This window comes from Hyperolius riggenbachi, chromosome 1, assembly GCF_040937935.1.
Source record: "Hyperolius riggenbachi isolate aHypRig1 chromosome 1, aHypRig1.pri, whole genome shotgun sequence".
NCBI lineage: Eukaryota > Metazoa > Chordata > Amphibia > Anura > Hyperoliidae > Hyperolius > Hyperolius riggenbachi.
This window is the reverse complement of record NC_090646.1, coordinates 463,390,386-463,406,378: the sequence shown is the minus strand read 5'-3', so window position 1 is coordinate 463,406,378 and position 15,993 is coordinate 463,390,386. Positions and strand designations below refer to the sequence as shown.

At 43.6% G+C, this 15,993-nt stretch overlaps 2 protein-coding genes across 5 annotated transcripts in view; one reads left to right on the top strand and one right to left on the bottom strand.

The window, feature by feature from the left end:
• The window catches only part of KCTD10 (potassium channel tetramerization domain containing 10), a 34,448-nt gene extending 28,477 nt beyond the window's left edge, over window positions 1-5,971 (bottom strand). Inside the window, exons 1-2 of one of the 3 annotated variants that reach the window (XM_068239392.1) lie at window positions 5,887-5,971; window positions 26-239 (exon numbers count right to left, since the gene is read on the bottom strand). In XM_068239392.1, coding sequence (XP_068095493.1) covers window positions 26-233 — 208 coding nt within the window. In that variant the 5' untranslated portion in view covers window positions 234-239; window positions 5,887-5,971. Of the gene's footprint in view, window positions 1-25; window positions 240-5,631; window positions 5,799-5,886 lie in introns of those variants that run through there. The other 2 variants (XM_068239374.1, XM_068239385.1) reach the window with 2 other exon arrangements.
• Window positions 5,972-5,998: 27 nt separating this feature from the next.
• The window catches only part of UBE3B (ubiquitin protein ligase E3B), a 75,018-nt gene continuing 65,023 nt past the window's right edge, over window positions 5,999-15,993 (top strand). The window contains exon 1 of one of the 2 annotated variants that reach the window (XM_068271480.1): window positions 5,999-6,082. The gene's annotated coding sequence lies outside the window, so the exon portion shown is untranslated. The remainder of the gene's footprint in view (window positions 6,083-15,993) is intronic. The other variant, XM_068271481.1, reaches the window with a different exon arrangement.

Below are 15,993 nucleotides of genomic sequence, written 5' to 3'. Positions count from 1 at the left end.
TTAAATCACAGTTGTCCTCTCATACCTTCACTGTCTGTTAGAACTTCCATTCGGCCACTGAACATTGCTTTGAGCATCGTGTCCTGCTTGGTGAGTGTCTGCATGGTGGTGTAGTACAAGGCACCACCTACATTCAGCTTCACATATTTAGAACTGGTACTTGCACACTTAAATGATGTGGTCCTGGTTGTAGCTGCAGGAACCACAGAGCTCACCACACTCTCTCCTGACATTTCTTCCTGTAAACAATAGGACATAATTCATAAATACTACTAATAATAAAATATAACAGATGCACACAAATGCTAACATTCCTAGAACTTTTAAGAAACATTATTGTGGACCTAGATGTGTAACGTTGAATTTCAATTTCCACATTAAAGGAATACTATCGATTGAAGCATTTTTTTAAATGCTGTATGTTAGGGCACACATTACCACAAGTACTAGGAGCAGTTTCCTTCCCCACACAGCTCTGCCTTTCTGCTGTAAAAACCTCTGTCAGTTTTTAGATACAAGTGACCGCTCTTAAAGGGCTAGACCATGTCCCTGCACAGGGAATGGGGGGGGGATTGCTGCTATCAACTCCTCAGTGTATAGTTTAATTATCCCCTTGCTGAAACAATCTTATTCAGATGGTGGTAATGGGTTAAAAGGTGACCATGCACTGGTCAATTTGCCATCAGATCGACCAACAGATAGATCGATTCTGATCAGAGAGGGATCATATGGCTGCCTTTATTGCAAACAGATTGTGAATCGATTTCAGCATGAAACCGATCACAATCTGTGGTGGTGTCGCAGATTCCGGCAATGTGTGTTCCTTGTTTGCTGTTCTCTCTGACTGATAATAATCCTGATAATGCCTTTGTAATCAGCATCTCTCCCTCTCAGCAGTCTAGGAAGTAGATGCAGCCAGGAATATATCATCATCACAAGCCAGTCAGGAAGTGTAAACATCTCCCTCTTTCAGCAATATTACAGCACATCTAGTTACCTGTTACCTCCTCAGATCAGCCTCCTCCTCAGGTCTCCTGCATGACACAGTGAAGTATATTTGTGAGATGTGTGAGGAATGAAGGATGATTTTTAAGCAGGGAGAGAGAACTGGGTGAACAAATAAAGTTCCCCTAGCACTAGTGCTAATGTGTACCCTAATATAGAGTATTAAAAAAAAAGTTGTTTTAATCGATAGTATTCAATTAAGGCCTCTACTGTCTTGGTATTTTTTTAAAGTGTACCTGAGATGAAGGATAATAAAAGTGTTATACATACCTGGGGCTTCCTCTAGTCCCGTTCACAATGATCTGTCCCTTGCCGCCATCCTCCACTGCCTCATTCCTCCGAAATCTGACCAGGTAATTTGGCCAGACAGGGCTGGCGCTCTCCTGTCATGCTTCAACGGCCGGGAGCATTCTGTACTGCGCAAGCGCTGAACTCTCCCGGCGACAGGAGCATGAAGGGGGCGTGCGTGTCGCCGGTCTATGCATGTGCAGTAAGCCCTGACGCCCTAAGTTACTAGGGCAGATTGTGGAGGATGGTGCCGAGAGACAGATCAGTGTAAAGGGGGCTAGAGGAAACCCCAGGTAGGTAGGTAGATATATATATATATATATATATATATATATAAACTTGTATTAACCTTCCTCTCAGGTTCACTTTAATAACAAAATTGTGATCTACAAGCTCAACTCCTGTAGTGCAAAGATGCTGAGAAATGTAGTCTAGCATCTACTGTTCTTCAGATACATAAATATTTGGACAGAGACAAATTTTTTTTTTATTTTGGGCCAATCCAGATCAACAAGAACTTCGGAGGCATGAAGACACTGAGCTGGTAGAGATAAGAATCCAGCAACCCTCCACACCTCTCTCCAGTGTCAACTGTGAAGCAAGCAGGGACGAAAACTGGTGTTTATGTAATTATAAATATATTTATAGATACCTCTTACTTCTGTTCAATGAGTGTTACAGGCAGCAGAAAGAATGCAATATAAAACAAGCAAAACTTCAATGTAAATTCTATTGTACTGTAACAGGTCTAGTGATATAAATAACATAACTAATAGGACATAAAATTTCACTGGGAGGGAGAAGGCGCCCCAATAAAATAAATAACCACGGATATAATAAATGTAAAATGGCTCACCTCTAAGAAGGGGCAATGCCAATATTAGAAGGACATTTTAATAATCAGATACAAAAACGACAACACGTTCTGCAATTCTACAGTCTATTTCTTTACATCAAATACCCTGTTCCGTGTTATCGTTTTTTGTGTCTGGTTATTAAAATGCATCATCATTTTTTCTGGAGTGCAACCTATACATTTGGAGACAAAGAACCCTTGTGAGGGATTTCCTCACTTGCTTTTAAACTGTGGTTGCTGGTCTTGCAACCCACCATTGTGAGTATCATCACTTTGTATTTATCCAGAACATAACATTAATATAGTACAGCATAAGGGACTCCTGGTCTCTCTCTGTGTTTTTCCTGTCTCCGTAGGAGGTCTCAGTTCTCCTCTGGACTGGACACCTCCCCACAGGATATACAATTGTCTTTCGGAGTGTTTGTATCCTGCACTATGTTCTCTGAACAGTGGTGGCAAGTAGCAAATTTACGTAACACTAATGCTAGGTACACACCATACAATTTTCTGTAATGCTGGGCAGGGCTGTGGAGTCGGAGTCGTGGAGTCGGAGTCGTGGAGTCGGGCAATTTTGGGTGCCTGGAGTCGGAGTCGGGAAAAAATGCACCGACTCCGACTCCTAATGAATTTGTAACTGTAATTAAAATAGAAAATATGATAAAATGTTCTATTTCTCAGATAATAGTCATTAAAAATAATGTATATATACAGTAATAGCTGTGCTTAGTCCACAAAAATGAAATAAACCAATCAAAATTAGTTACTTGTGCTGCTTCAATAAAGCAGTCCCCGTATTTTTAAGGTCAGATATACATATCTGTTTGTGACTGTATATATGATGTGTACACAGGAATCTCTTATATATACTAAATAACATCTATGCTGTAAGAATAAAGCCTGATGTGTAGCTGTGTCACTAATAGAGATGGTCAATGAGATGGAAATAATTCCGCATTGATGCTGATTTATGCAAATGTATGCACTCCCTTTGCTGATGAAATCAAATAATTTGATGTGTTATTAAAATTTGGTTTGGTGACTACAAATTAAAGGGAAACTGAGACGGATGAAAAGTAAAGTTTTATACATACCTGGGGCTTCCTCCAGCCCCCTTCAGGCTAATCAGTCCCTCGCTGTCCTCCACCACCCGGATCTTCTGCTATGAGTCCTGGTAATTCAGCCAGTCAGCGCTGTCCGGCCGCATGCCGCTCCCACAGCCAGGAACATTCTGCACCTGCGCAATAGTGCTGCACAGGTGTAGTATGCTCCTGGCGGCGGAGTGTGTGCATGCGCACTACGCCTGACTGGCTCAAGTACCTGGACTCATAGCAGAAGATCCAGGTGGTGGAGGAGGACAACGAGGGACTGATTATCCTGAAGGCAGCTGGAGGAAGCCCCAGGTATGTATAAAACTTTAATTTCATCTGTCTCAGGTTTACTTTGTTACACAGTAGTACTATACTCTACATATGCACTCCCCACAGAGCTACAGGGAATCCACTGAGAATGCTGTGCACATTGAACACAGAGGTGTTGTCTATTTACAATCTCCTCATTCCCCTGCAGAGTACCTGCACATCATTCTTACATGTACCCACACTTATATTGCCTAGGGCCTGATAGATGTTCTTTGTTCCGGTTTGTACCTTTTACAAGTACTCTTACCAAGGACTAGTTTTAGTCTAAAGGGAATAAATATAGTAGTCTACATATCCTTCTCACTTCAGTTGTCTTGTAAAATTCCTAAGCGTTGGCAGTTAAGAGACGAATTTCATGTTACATACTTTTAATCAACAAAATTGTAATATGCAAATTAGAGGAGTCGGAGTCGTGGAGTCGGAGTCGGTGGAATCCTAAACTGAGGAGTCGGAGTCGGTGGATTTTTGGACCGACTCCACAGCCCTGATGCTGGGAACACACGTTACGCTATTTGCGAAGAATCGTTCCAATAGATGCCTTCGATGATAAAATTCCGACATGTCCGATGTTCCGCTCGATTCTTTTCCGCTCGATTTCTCATAGAAGTGAATGGAAAAAAGATAAGAAAAACGAGTGGAAGATAAGAGAATCAAGCAGAAAATCGAATTGGCTAATAGATTGTGCGCAGAATCAAACGCGAAAAACGTAACGTGTATTCCCAACATAAGATTTACCTGCCAGATACATGTTGGAAATTATCTATCTAACCATCTATCTGCCGAGCAATTAGGCATTGTTCTACTCAGCAGGAGATAACAAGAAGACAATGACCAGTCCCTACAGAAAATAATCTAAAGGGGCCCATACCCCTAACGATTTTCCCGCCGATATACAGCAGATTCGATCACTGTGACCGAATCTGCTGTGAAATTGTCGCGCAAATTCTGAAAGAACTATCGATTTCCATCCGAAATCAATCGTTCCCGTCAATCCATCCGTGCGGAAGATTTTTCTCGATCGCCGGCGAGTCGGGAGTGTGTTGATAGTGGCATTCGAATGCCCAACGACCGACGCAATACATTACCTGTTCCGCCCGGCACGACTCCCCCGGTCTCCGCTGTCTTCTTCTCTGCTCCGGGCTCCAGCTTCACTGAACTTCCTGTCCCGGCAGGAAGTTTAAACAATAGAGCGCCCTCTACTGTTTAAACTTCCCCTGGACAGGAACTTCAGTGAAGCCAGCCGGACCGGAGACCAGCACAGAGAAGAAAACAGCGGAGACCGGGGGAGTCGCACCGGCCAGATCAGGTAATGTATAGCTGGCGAGCAGGCGGCGGCAGCTCCACAGATTGTGATCGGTTTCATGCTGAAATAAGATTCACAATCTGTTTGCAGTAAAGGCAGCCATACGATCCCTCTCTGATCAGATTCGATCAGAGAGGGATCTATCTGTTGGTCGAAACTGATGGCAAATCGACCAGTGTATGGCCACCTTTAAAGATGCAGAAAAGCTAACAGAAAATTGTATGGTGTGTACTAGGCATAAAGAGGAAGCCTCAGTGGCCAAATCAAAGGTCACTGCTGCTAATTAACAGATAGCTACCAGGCAATTAACTGGCAGTTCCTGCTGCGACTTGGAATTCCATGTAAGGAGTAACTACATATTACATTCTTCATTGAAGACTGATGAACAGCAAAACTATTTAGATCCAAGCGGCAACAGAAGCCCTTTTCACAGTGCTTAATTCCTTCAGATCAGATGACCAAAGCTATAAAATAAAATTTGGGGCTGTCTAACGACCATTTAAGATAATAATTGAGCACTCTGCAGACTACGTTGTCAGATATTATAGTTAGATGTGTCCTAAGAGGTAGTTTCCACAGCATTGGCAAGACTCCCTAAGAAATGGCTGTCAGTTTCTACAGCTGCCATTAGGACTTCAGCTACGCTACTAGGTACGTGTCGCCGCCTACCCCACTCCCCCGAGCTATAAAGCAATATATGAGCTTCTCCTTACACCAATCTCAATAAGAATAGATATAACATCACAAGGGCCTTCACTTACCATCAACCCCCGATACACTTCCCTCAGGCCAAAAACCGGGAGCCGCCCAGTCCAGCTAGACACTTCCGCCCGTCACTGACGCACTTCCTCCCGTTGCAGTCACTCCTCACGCACTGACATCCGGGTGGCCATGTTTCTAAAGCCTGTATTCCTCCCTCCCCCCCCTCCCCTCCAAGTATCCCTAGTACTGTGAGGGTGCAAAGCGTAATGAGGGGCTGCAAATTGCACGCAAAGAAAGGGGTTAGGGGACATTACCCTGTCCCGCAGACGCGCTCCTCTTTTCCCCAGGGCGTCCTTCCGTCTCCATGGCTACCCCTAGCGGCGTCGCGTCTCTGTCCCCGTTACGTAAGTACGTACAAACCTGTGGGGATCGGAGAGGAGACGTCAGCTGGGATGGAGGCTGAAGCGCGCTGAGGAGGAAAACAAACCAGGGAGTGCGCTGATCGGAGAGGTGAGATCACGCTCCGCTGTGTGCACTCTGCATGATTGGGGAGGGGGAGACAAAGGCAGCACTAATACGTGTAGGGTCGGCTAGGCAAGGGAAGCACTAATGCTAATGGAGGGGTCAGCTAAAGCAGGACTATAGTGTTATTGAGGGGAGACAAAAGGCAGCACTGTAATGCTGAGGGCAAACGAAGAGAGCACTAATAATGGGTGGAGAAGAAGGAGAGGTCAAGGCCAACACTAATACTATTATGGGGAAGGGTTGGAGGTGGGTACAGGCATCAGTACTAACACTATTATTGGGAGGGGGGGTGTAAATGTAACACTTACTATGTTTGTTATGGGGGGTGGGGGTGTAAAGGCAGCGTATAGTTTGTGCATTTTTGGTGGAGGACAACAAAGGTAGCACCAATACTGTTAAATGGGGAGAAGTGTTGGGGAGCAGATGATGCAGCGCTAATACTGTTATTGAAGTGGGGTAAGAGGACAAAGGCAGCATAAACACTGTTATTATATTTGGAGGTAGACTAAGGTAGCACTATTACTTCTATGGGGAGGTGGAGGACATAGGTATTGCTAATACTGGTGGGAGGGGAGAGTGGTTTTTGAGGTTGATAAGTGCAGAGGCAGGACAAAGGCTCTGTTTCCACTTGAGCAGAAAACTGACATTTTCTTGTCCGTTGTCTGCTCTTTGCTAAACCGACAGTGAACTTATCCTATTTTACAATTAGAGGACAAAGGTGGTGCTTATACTGTTATGGAAGGGATGGGGGATGGACAAAGGTAACTATGATTCTGCTACAGTTGCCTCTGTCCTCTCCATCCCCAATATCGGGGAGGGTGTCGTTCGTCTTCCCTAGCCCCCACCGCCATCTCCCATAACAGTATTAAAGGACAACTGCAGTTAAAAGTATATGGAGGCCGCCATATTTATTTCCTTTGCCTGTCAGCCATGCTGATATATTTGGCTGCAGTAGTGTCTGAATAACGCAAGAAACAAGCCTGCAGCTAATCTAGTCAGATCTGACAATGTCAGAAACGGCTGATTTGCTGCATGCTTGTTCAGGGTCTATGGCTAAAAGTATTAAAGGGAGAGGATTGACAGGATAGCCAGGCAACAGCTATTGCTCAAAAGGAAATAAATATGGCAGCTTCCATATCCCTTTTGCTTCAGTTGTCCTTTAAAGTTGACCTGGTTTTTCTTTGCCACCCCATAACCGTATTAGTGCTGTCTTTGCCCTCCCCTCACACCACCCCCTGACAGTATTGGAGCCACTCCTGTCCTGTTCTGATCCCCCAATGGTAGTATTAGTGATGCCTTTGTTCCCCCTCCTTCACATAACATTACTAATGTGGCTTGTCCTTTCCAGCCCCATTACACTATCAGTGCTTTCTTAAATCTTTTGAGGGATGGTCAATGATAAGTGCTGCCCTTGTCACCTCACCCCCTACCATCAATAACCGGATGAATGCTGCATTTTTCCTCTACGTCTCCTTCCTCCCCATAACAGTAGTAATGCTGCCTTCCCCTCCCTCCCCAGTCATGCAGAGTGCACACAGCGGGGCGTGACCTCACTTCTCCAATGGTGGGCTCCCTTTTTTCCTTAAAGGGGAACTGAAGAGAGAGGTATATGGAGGCTGTCATGTTTATTTCCTTTTAATCAATACCAGTTGCCTGGCAGCCCTGCTGGTCTATTTCTCTGCAGTAGTATCTGATTAAAACCAGAAACAAGCATGCAGCTAGTCTTGTCAGATCAGACTAATAAGTCTGAACCACTGAAACACCTGATCTACTGCATGCTTGTTCAGGGGCTATGGCTAATAGTATTAGAGGCAGAGGATCAGCAGGGCTGCCAGGCAACTAGTATTGTCTAAAAGGAAATAAACATGGCAGCCTCCATATACCTCTCTCTTCAGTTCCCCTTTAACCTCCATAACCGTGGACAGCTCTTCTCTGATTCCTGCAGGCAAGTACGTGCTTGTATCGTGCCTGCGGGACATGGGGACAGAGACATGGCTACATGGAGGGAGTCAGGATGCCTTGATTAATTGAGTGTTCTGGCCAGACTTCTGAGATTATGCTCCACTGTGAGCACTCTGCAACCCATCGTATGCTGCACCTTCACATTGACAATCCTTAAAGGGTGTGTCCAGGCTCCGTAAAAATGGATAAAACCTTTAAAATTTGCTTGGAGGAAGTGGTGGACTTGCCTCCATAAAGCAGACACGAAAGACTGAATAGTAGCAATCACATTTATTATATAGTACCCCAAAAAGTGCAGTGCAACGCAGTTCGCAGGCCGAGCCCACTTCATCAGGCTATAAACGTGGGGACAAAACAGAATTTCGGCAATAGCAGGTGTAGTAGATTGCTACTATTCAGACAGTCTTTCGTGTCTGCTTTATGGAGGTAAGTCCACCACTTCCTCCAAGCAAATTTTAAAGGTTTTATCCATTTTTATCCTTCTGGTGCCTCTGTTCTCCTACTGCTCTTTAAGGGGTGAGACTTGGATGGCCCCTACAGGCTCTGGAGCCCTTGGTAGTTGCCCCGTCTGCTCCTATGTATACTTCGGGTCTGGTACTGGGTCTGTCAGTAGACCATCTATTACAGTCCCTCAAAGATCATTCTTTTTCTTATACTTATGCCTCCATATGCAGTGTTCTCCCCATGCTCTTTTAGCAGGGTGCTCCATCCGTCTAGTTTCGGTGAGCACCCGGATAGTTTCGGTGAGCACCCAGCTGTCATCAGCTCACCTCCTTCTCTGCAGTAACCAGAGTAATGCAGAAAAGCACCGGCCTTGCATTCTCTCATCTCGCCCCACCCGGCTACTTTTTCATGCCACCCGGTTGAAAAAAATTCTGGGGAGAACACTGTATTTGATCTTGGGTTCCTTTTTAAACTCAATTTTCTAATTCACTCTTCTTCCATGTAATCTGTTTACAACTCCACAACTGGCTGCATTGTGCACACACAGAAATATCAGCAACCATAAAAAACACCTGAAGTGAGAGGGATATGGAGGCTGTCATATTTATTTTCTTTTAAGCAATACCAGTTGCCTGGCTGTCATGCTGGTTCTCTGCCTCTAATACTTTTAGACATAGACCCCGAACAAGCATGCAGCAGATCAGATGTCCATGACATTTTTGTCAAATCTGACAAGATTAGCTGCATGCTTGTTTCTGGTGTTATTTAGACACTAATGCAGCCAACTGGTATTGTTTCAAAGTAAAAATAAATATGGTACTCTCCATTCTTCTCACTTCAGGTTCCTTTTAACTTTCAGGCTTGTGTAAGGTTTTCCTATGAGAGTGTTCACATGCGAGCGTTTTGATTTCTTTGAAATCACAAACGCGCTATATGTATCATTTTATGAGCGCTTTGGCTTTGTATAGCAATTTTCCAAGCGCTTTTATGAATAAATACATTATATTTATTGATTTCTGGGTCAAAGAGTTCACTTCTTCACTGACGTCAGGAAGTGAAAAACGAATTGCTCTGCAAAAGCGCTTTTCTAAGCACAGGGAAAAGCGCTTAAAGAAGCACAAATCGCTCAGCACTTGCAGTAGTGCTGGTGAATTGTAATGTGAACAAGGCCTTACTGAGGAGATTAGACTACTTAGGGCTCTTTCACATTAGGGCAGACTTTCTGCGTTAACGCAAACGGAAGCCGTTTGCGTTAACCAAGGTAAGATGAAAGTCCATAGACTTTCATTTTACCTTTCACACTCGACGCTGCGTTTCGATGCGTTGCGGTTCCGACGCACCCCGGCGCAGTTTTTCCTCCAACGCACCCACGAGCCGGCGGTTTCCGTCGGGTTTAATTACCAGCTACCGCCGCTGATTGCGTCGCACCGCAGATACCCGACGGCACGCCGCAGGCAGACAACGCGTGCAGGAGAACGGCTCCTGTTCGCGTTGTCAGATGTGAAAGAGCCCTTAGCACCGCTTCCAGGTAGCTGAACAGCGCTAGTTTCAAACTGATTCGTATGAGCACTTCCAGAGGTTACAAAGATGCTTTCCATAAACTCAGTCCCTTTCAGCAGCTAAACATTACTACTTCTTTCATTCCATAATCTCAAACCATTTTTTTGTACCTTTAAAGAGATACTGCAGCGGAAAAAAATATGATATAGTGAATTGGTTGTGTACTGTGAATAATTACTAGAAGATTAGCAGCAAACAAAATATTCTCATATTTTTTTTTTTCAGGTATATAGTGCTTTTTCTAACATTGCGTAATTCTATATGTGCAGATTACACAACACTCAGCATTCAAAATGATTCTTTCAGAGCAGTCTGTAAATTAATGACCTCTCCTCTGGCAGAGAAAAAGAAAATAGTTCGCTAACAGTTGAGATAATAAAAGTCAGAAAACAGCCCTCTCCACGACTTTGAAAGTCGTAGAGCTTAATGGCTTTTTTTGCATAGAGATAACAACTGGAGTTTCTTAACTCTTCCTGTACTGGAAACAATTAGACTGATGTATCTGATCTTAATGTTTTATTTCTTAGCTGTACTACACATACAAATCAGAATTTTTTTTTCCGCTTCAGTGTCTCTTTAACTGCCTCCCTCCGTCTCCACTCCCACTTCCTGCATTTTAGCTGAGGACTTATTCTTGAGACGCCTTTTACACTTACCACAGGGTAACGCAACAGCAAGGCAATGGGGCCTAGCATACTTAACGCACCGGAATTGCCCAATCTGACGCAGGGGCAACGGCGTGTTATAGCGGACTTCCGTGGCTGAGGAAGTAATGTAAATTAATTGGCGCTGCAAACCATTTTAAAAAAAAGGTTGGCTGTGGTGCGCATGTACGAAACGATGGAATACGATGCGGGTCCCTGGAAAACCCAGTATCGTACATCCTGTCCAGCAGGGGATTGGCGCTATGTATATGACCTTTTTGCCACAAGGTCATATGTTAGGCATTTTAAAGGCAAAATTAGCCTCAGGGCTCAAACCCACTAGGAGAGTTTTCTAAGAGCTAGTGATTTGAAAAAGCTCTTGCTAATGCAATGCTATGGGGGAGTTTTATAAAATCACATCGCTCAAGTGTAATCACACCCATAGCATTACATGAGCAAGAGCTGTTGAAATCACAGAGCGCTCAGAAAAAGCGTTCCTAGTGGGTTCTAGGCCTGAAAGACAAATTCTGCAACATCAGAAACAGCTTCACTCAGCAACCTAATCCCCACATACAGAACCCAAACCTCACCTCCTATCAGTCTTCTCCCAACTAACAACACTGCCTTTGCTTTTCTTCTCTAAATCATGTTCCAACACCTGTGCCCTTGATCCTATTTCCTCTAACCTGATTACAGGTAGTCCCCGACTTACCAACGACCCGCCGATAGGAACGGCATAGATTCTGTGTTTCCATGGGAACAAGTAAAAAAAAACATTTTTTTCAAATTCGACTTGTAGTTTTTGAGAAAATCGATTAAAGAAAAAATCGAAGAAAAAAATGGCTTTTAACCACTTAAACCCCCGCGGTACGAATTTCTCCGTCCCTTTTTTCCCCCCCTAAAAAATCAGGGACGGAGAAATCCGTGCTACCGCCGCTGTCCGCGCCCCCGCCGCTCGTGCGCGCGCACCCGCCGCTCGTGCACGCCGCCGCCTGCTCGCACGGAGATCCATGAACGGGAAAATCCATTCCTGTTCGTTGATCTAAGCCCCCGCAATGATCGCGCTGCTTCTATTAGAAACAGCGCGATCATAGTGATTCTCCCAGCCTCCTACTGCTTTCTGTAAGCGTCCGGAAGGACGCTTACAGGTCGCATGTAAACAAACACACTGTCTTGTGGCCAAATAGTAAACTACACCCTAAAAGCATTTTACATAAACAAACATTACATTTACACAATAAATTAACTCATTACCTACCACACTCCCCAATTTTTTTGTTTTTTTTTTGTAATTAAAAAAAAAAAATACATAAATAGTTACCTTAGGGACTGAACTTTTTAAATATTTATGTCAAGAGGGTATAACACTGTTACTTTATAAACTGCTTGCTTGTAATTAGGGATGGATGCAAAACTGAAAAAAATGCACCTTTATTTCCAAATAAAATATTGTCGCCAAACATTGTGATAGGGACATAATTTAAATGGTTTTATAACTGGGACAAATGGTTAAATACATTTCATGGGTTTTAATTACAGTAGCATGCTTTATTTAAAAACGATAATGGCCGAAAAACTGAAAAGTAATAATTTTTTCCCACATTTTTCCTATTTTCCCATTAAAACACATTTAGAATAAAATAATTCTTGGCATAATGTCCCACCTAAAGAAAGCCTAATTGGTGGCGAAAAAAACAAGATATAGTTCATTTCATTGGGATAAGTAATAATAAAGTTATAGACGAATTAATGGAAGGAGCGCTGAAAGGTGAAAATTGCTCTGGTGTTCAAGGGGTAAAACCCCTCAGTGGTGAAGTGGTTAAACTAGTATAAGCAGGTACAGAGGGTAGATGTGACACAGAGGGGGTTACAGAAGAGGTACAGGAACAGAGATGGCACAGTGATCTGACTTAAGAACAGATTCAGGTTAAGAATGAACCTACAGTCCATATCCCATTTGTTAACCGGGGACTACCTGTACTCTCCTGCCCTTTCTCTCTCCACTGGTACTCTCTCACTCACTTTCAAGGAAGCCCCTGCACCACGTATACCGGTACTCAAAAAGCCTTCTCTGGAACATTGATGCTTGATGTTAGGAGAAAAGCAGTAGTTTCAAGGTTGTATCATGGTTGTGTTCTAGAAAAGGGCATGTCATTCAAATTTCTCATCATCTAAACAATAAAGTCTAGTTAAAAACGATGTAATTTGTTAGACTTGTCTTTCACCGTCCATATGTAATTATGACCATACTTGCAACCTGTACAAGTGAATAATGATTGCTTACACTAATTCAGTTGTGTCTGCTGCCTCTAGGCACATTGCAGGTCAGACAGTTTTTGAAGCAGATTTTAGAGCGATTCTAGGCATGTTTAGAGAGGTTTTCTAAACATGCCTAGCGGTTTTTGGAGCATTTTTGTGTAGCAGATTACAAATATTGATACAGTAAAGCTGTTACTGAACAGCTACTGTAACAAAAATGCCTGGAAAACCGCTCTGATCTAGCGGTTTTCCACTTTCCTATACTTTAACATTGAGGCACAAACGCCTCAGAAATCTAAAAAATGCTGCAGCCCCCCGAGTTTACGTTTGTGGAAAAAACGAGCCGCTCTGGTGTGCACCAGCCCATTCACTTTCATTAGCCAAGCGGTTTTCCCCCTGCAAGCATTTTAAAAAACTCTCCACAACCGCTCTGGCGTGCACCAGCCCTAAAGGTGCTCATATATATATATAGCAATGTATGGGCAGATTGATTTAAAAGATGGATCTCTCTGATCAAATCTGATTAGCGTAAGATCTGTTAGCTGCCCAGACACTGCAGGCCGATTCCTGATTTCAGCATGAAATCTCTCTGGAATTGGCCTTGTGATGATGCATCTGCCGACTCTGCTGATGTCCCTCCAAACATTAATGGGCTGCGATATTTTAATGCATGGGGAGGGGGGGGGGGGCAGTTGGACATTAAAGTATGCCTGAGATGGGGGATATAAAGAATGTATACATACCTGGGCTTCCGGCCTGATCGCTCCCTCAGACACGCTGTCATCCGCTGCCTGCAGCCTTCACAACTGGCCGGTAAGTTGTCCAGTTAGGGCCAGTCGTTGCAGGCTGTGTGCGTTCCCCTGTCGCACTCACGCAGGTGCAGAAAGCTACCTGCCAAGGAAGCATGTCTGGGAAGTGCGCACAGCCTGACTGCACCTGCGCAGTATGCTCCGGACCAGAGGACTTTCTAAGGCAATTTGTGGAGGCTGCAGGCAGTGGATGATGGCGGTGAGCGAGTGAACAGACCGGACGTGGCTGGAGGAAGCCCCAGGCATGTATATACAATTTTTACATTCCGGCGATCAACAAAGCTCCTGCTACTAATGTATCCCTATGGCTACATTCACACAGCAGCGTTTACGATTTTGATCAATCGCAAACGCGCTGCATGAAACGTTTTGGGGGCGATGGCGCTGGGATTTTTTTCCCCACAAATCACGATTGCGGAACCGAACGCGATCACAGGCAAGAGGCGCTCCAAGCACCGAGTGTGCACCGTCCCTTAGCAATCAAGTAACAAAAAATGTGACTGATATGCAAATTTCAGTTTGATAATTGGAATATGCTAATGCAGAACATTGCAGTGAGCACTGCTGTTCCATAGTCTAATTTGACCCTGTGAAGGGTTTTCTTTTTATTTGGAATTTGCATAACTGGCACATTTTGTAAGTCATGATACTCTGTGCAAAGTACCAAACACGAATCTGTCTAAACAAACTGTTTTTGTTTTGTTTTACTGGTCCACCTCCCCAGATATTTTAAGTGATATGCATAGCTTAATGTGCTCTATAAAGCGCAGTGTGATGGGTGGCTAATGTGTACAGAAGTTGAGTATCAAATGTCAGTATTAGTAGGCATAAATTATTGGACTTTTGGTAGACCATGTAAGTGATTGATATTTAGCATGTATTGATCTTTTACCTAGTCTACCACCTTGCACTATTATATATTAGGCTGGGGTCACACTTATGCTACGATACAATTTTCTGACAGATTTACTGTCAGATTGACTATTACCAACAAGTCTTATAAGATTTTCATTTGATTTTCCATAGAAGTGAACTTAAAATTGATCAGAAATCAGATCGGACGTGTTGGAAATAGTCGATCTGACAGTAAATCTGTCAGAAAATTGTATCATGTGTACCTAGCATTAGTTTTCTGCCATGTGCACCTCTGCAATTTTTCCTGCGTTTGCGTTTTAGCAACTATTCGTATTGGACAAGTGAAAAAATAATTTTAAACAAAATGTACCCCTTTTTGATGTTGATCATGTGGCTACTAGCTTTGTATGGGATACTGGAGTACAAAGCCAACGGAATGTCATTTGCATAGTGCTGCTTCTACAGCTCCTTCACCAGCATTGCTTGTATAAAGTATGGACACTTCTAATGAAAGCAGGGGAATTGCTAGGCTTCTAAAAGATCTGGGACACCAAGTGTAAGGGAGAGTGTGGCATGCTCTGTGCGCCGTGGTGAAAAATGGGTGTACCCAAGACAGGATGTGGCTGGAGCTAACTTTAATGTAACAGTGGCAGTGGGTCCACATTACACTGATTGGCAAAGTGACCAGGCAATTGGATAATAAGAGAACTAAGGCAAAAAAAAAGGGTCTAACTCCGTACTAGCAAGTAAAAAACCAGCAAAATACAGTAGCAATAAAAAGTATGTGAACCCTTTGGAATTCTGTGGATTTCTGCACAAATTGGTCATAAAATGTGATCTGATCTTCATCTAAACCACAACAATAGACAATTACAGTCTGCTTAAAGAGAATCTGTATTGTTAAAATCGCACAAAAGTAAACATACCAGTGTGTTAGGGGACATCTCCTATTCCCCTCTGTCACAATTTCACCGCTCCCCGCTGCATTAAAAGTAGTCAAAAACCGTTTTAAAAAGTTTGTTTATAAACAAACAAAATGGCCACCAAAACAGGAAGTAGGTTGATGTACAGTAATGTCCACAGATAGAAAATACATCCATACACAAGCAGGCTGTATACAGCCTTCCTTTTGAATCTCAAGAGAAAATTTGTTTGTTTTCCTTCTTCCCCCTGCAGCTCTCATCCACTGAAGAGTGACAGGCTGATTGTTTCTTCCTGCAGACAGCTCTGCGGTGTCTGTAATTCCTCAGCATGTGACAGCCCAGCTCCTTTCACAGCCTAACAGAGGACGATTTATCCAGCTTGTAAAGCAGAGAGGCTGCCTAATGTAAATAACACATGGGAGTGTGCATAGAGGGGGCCT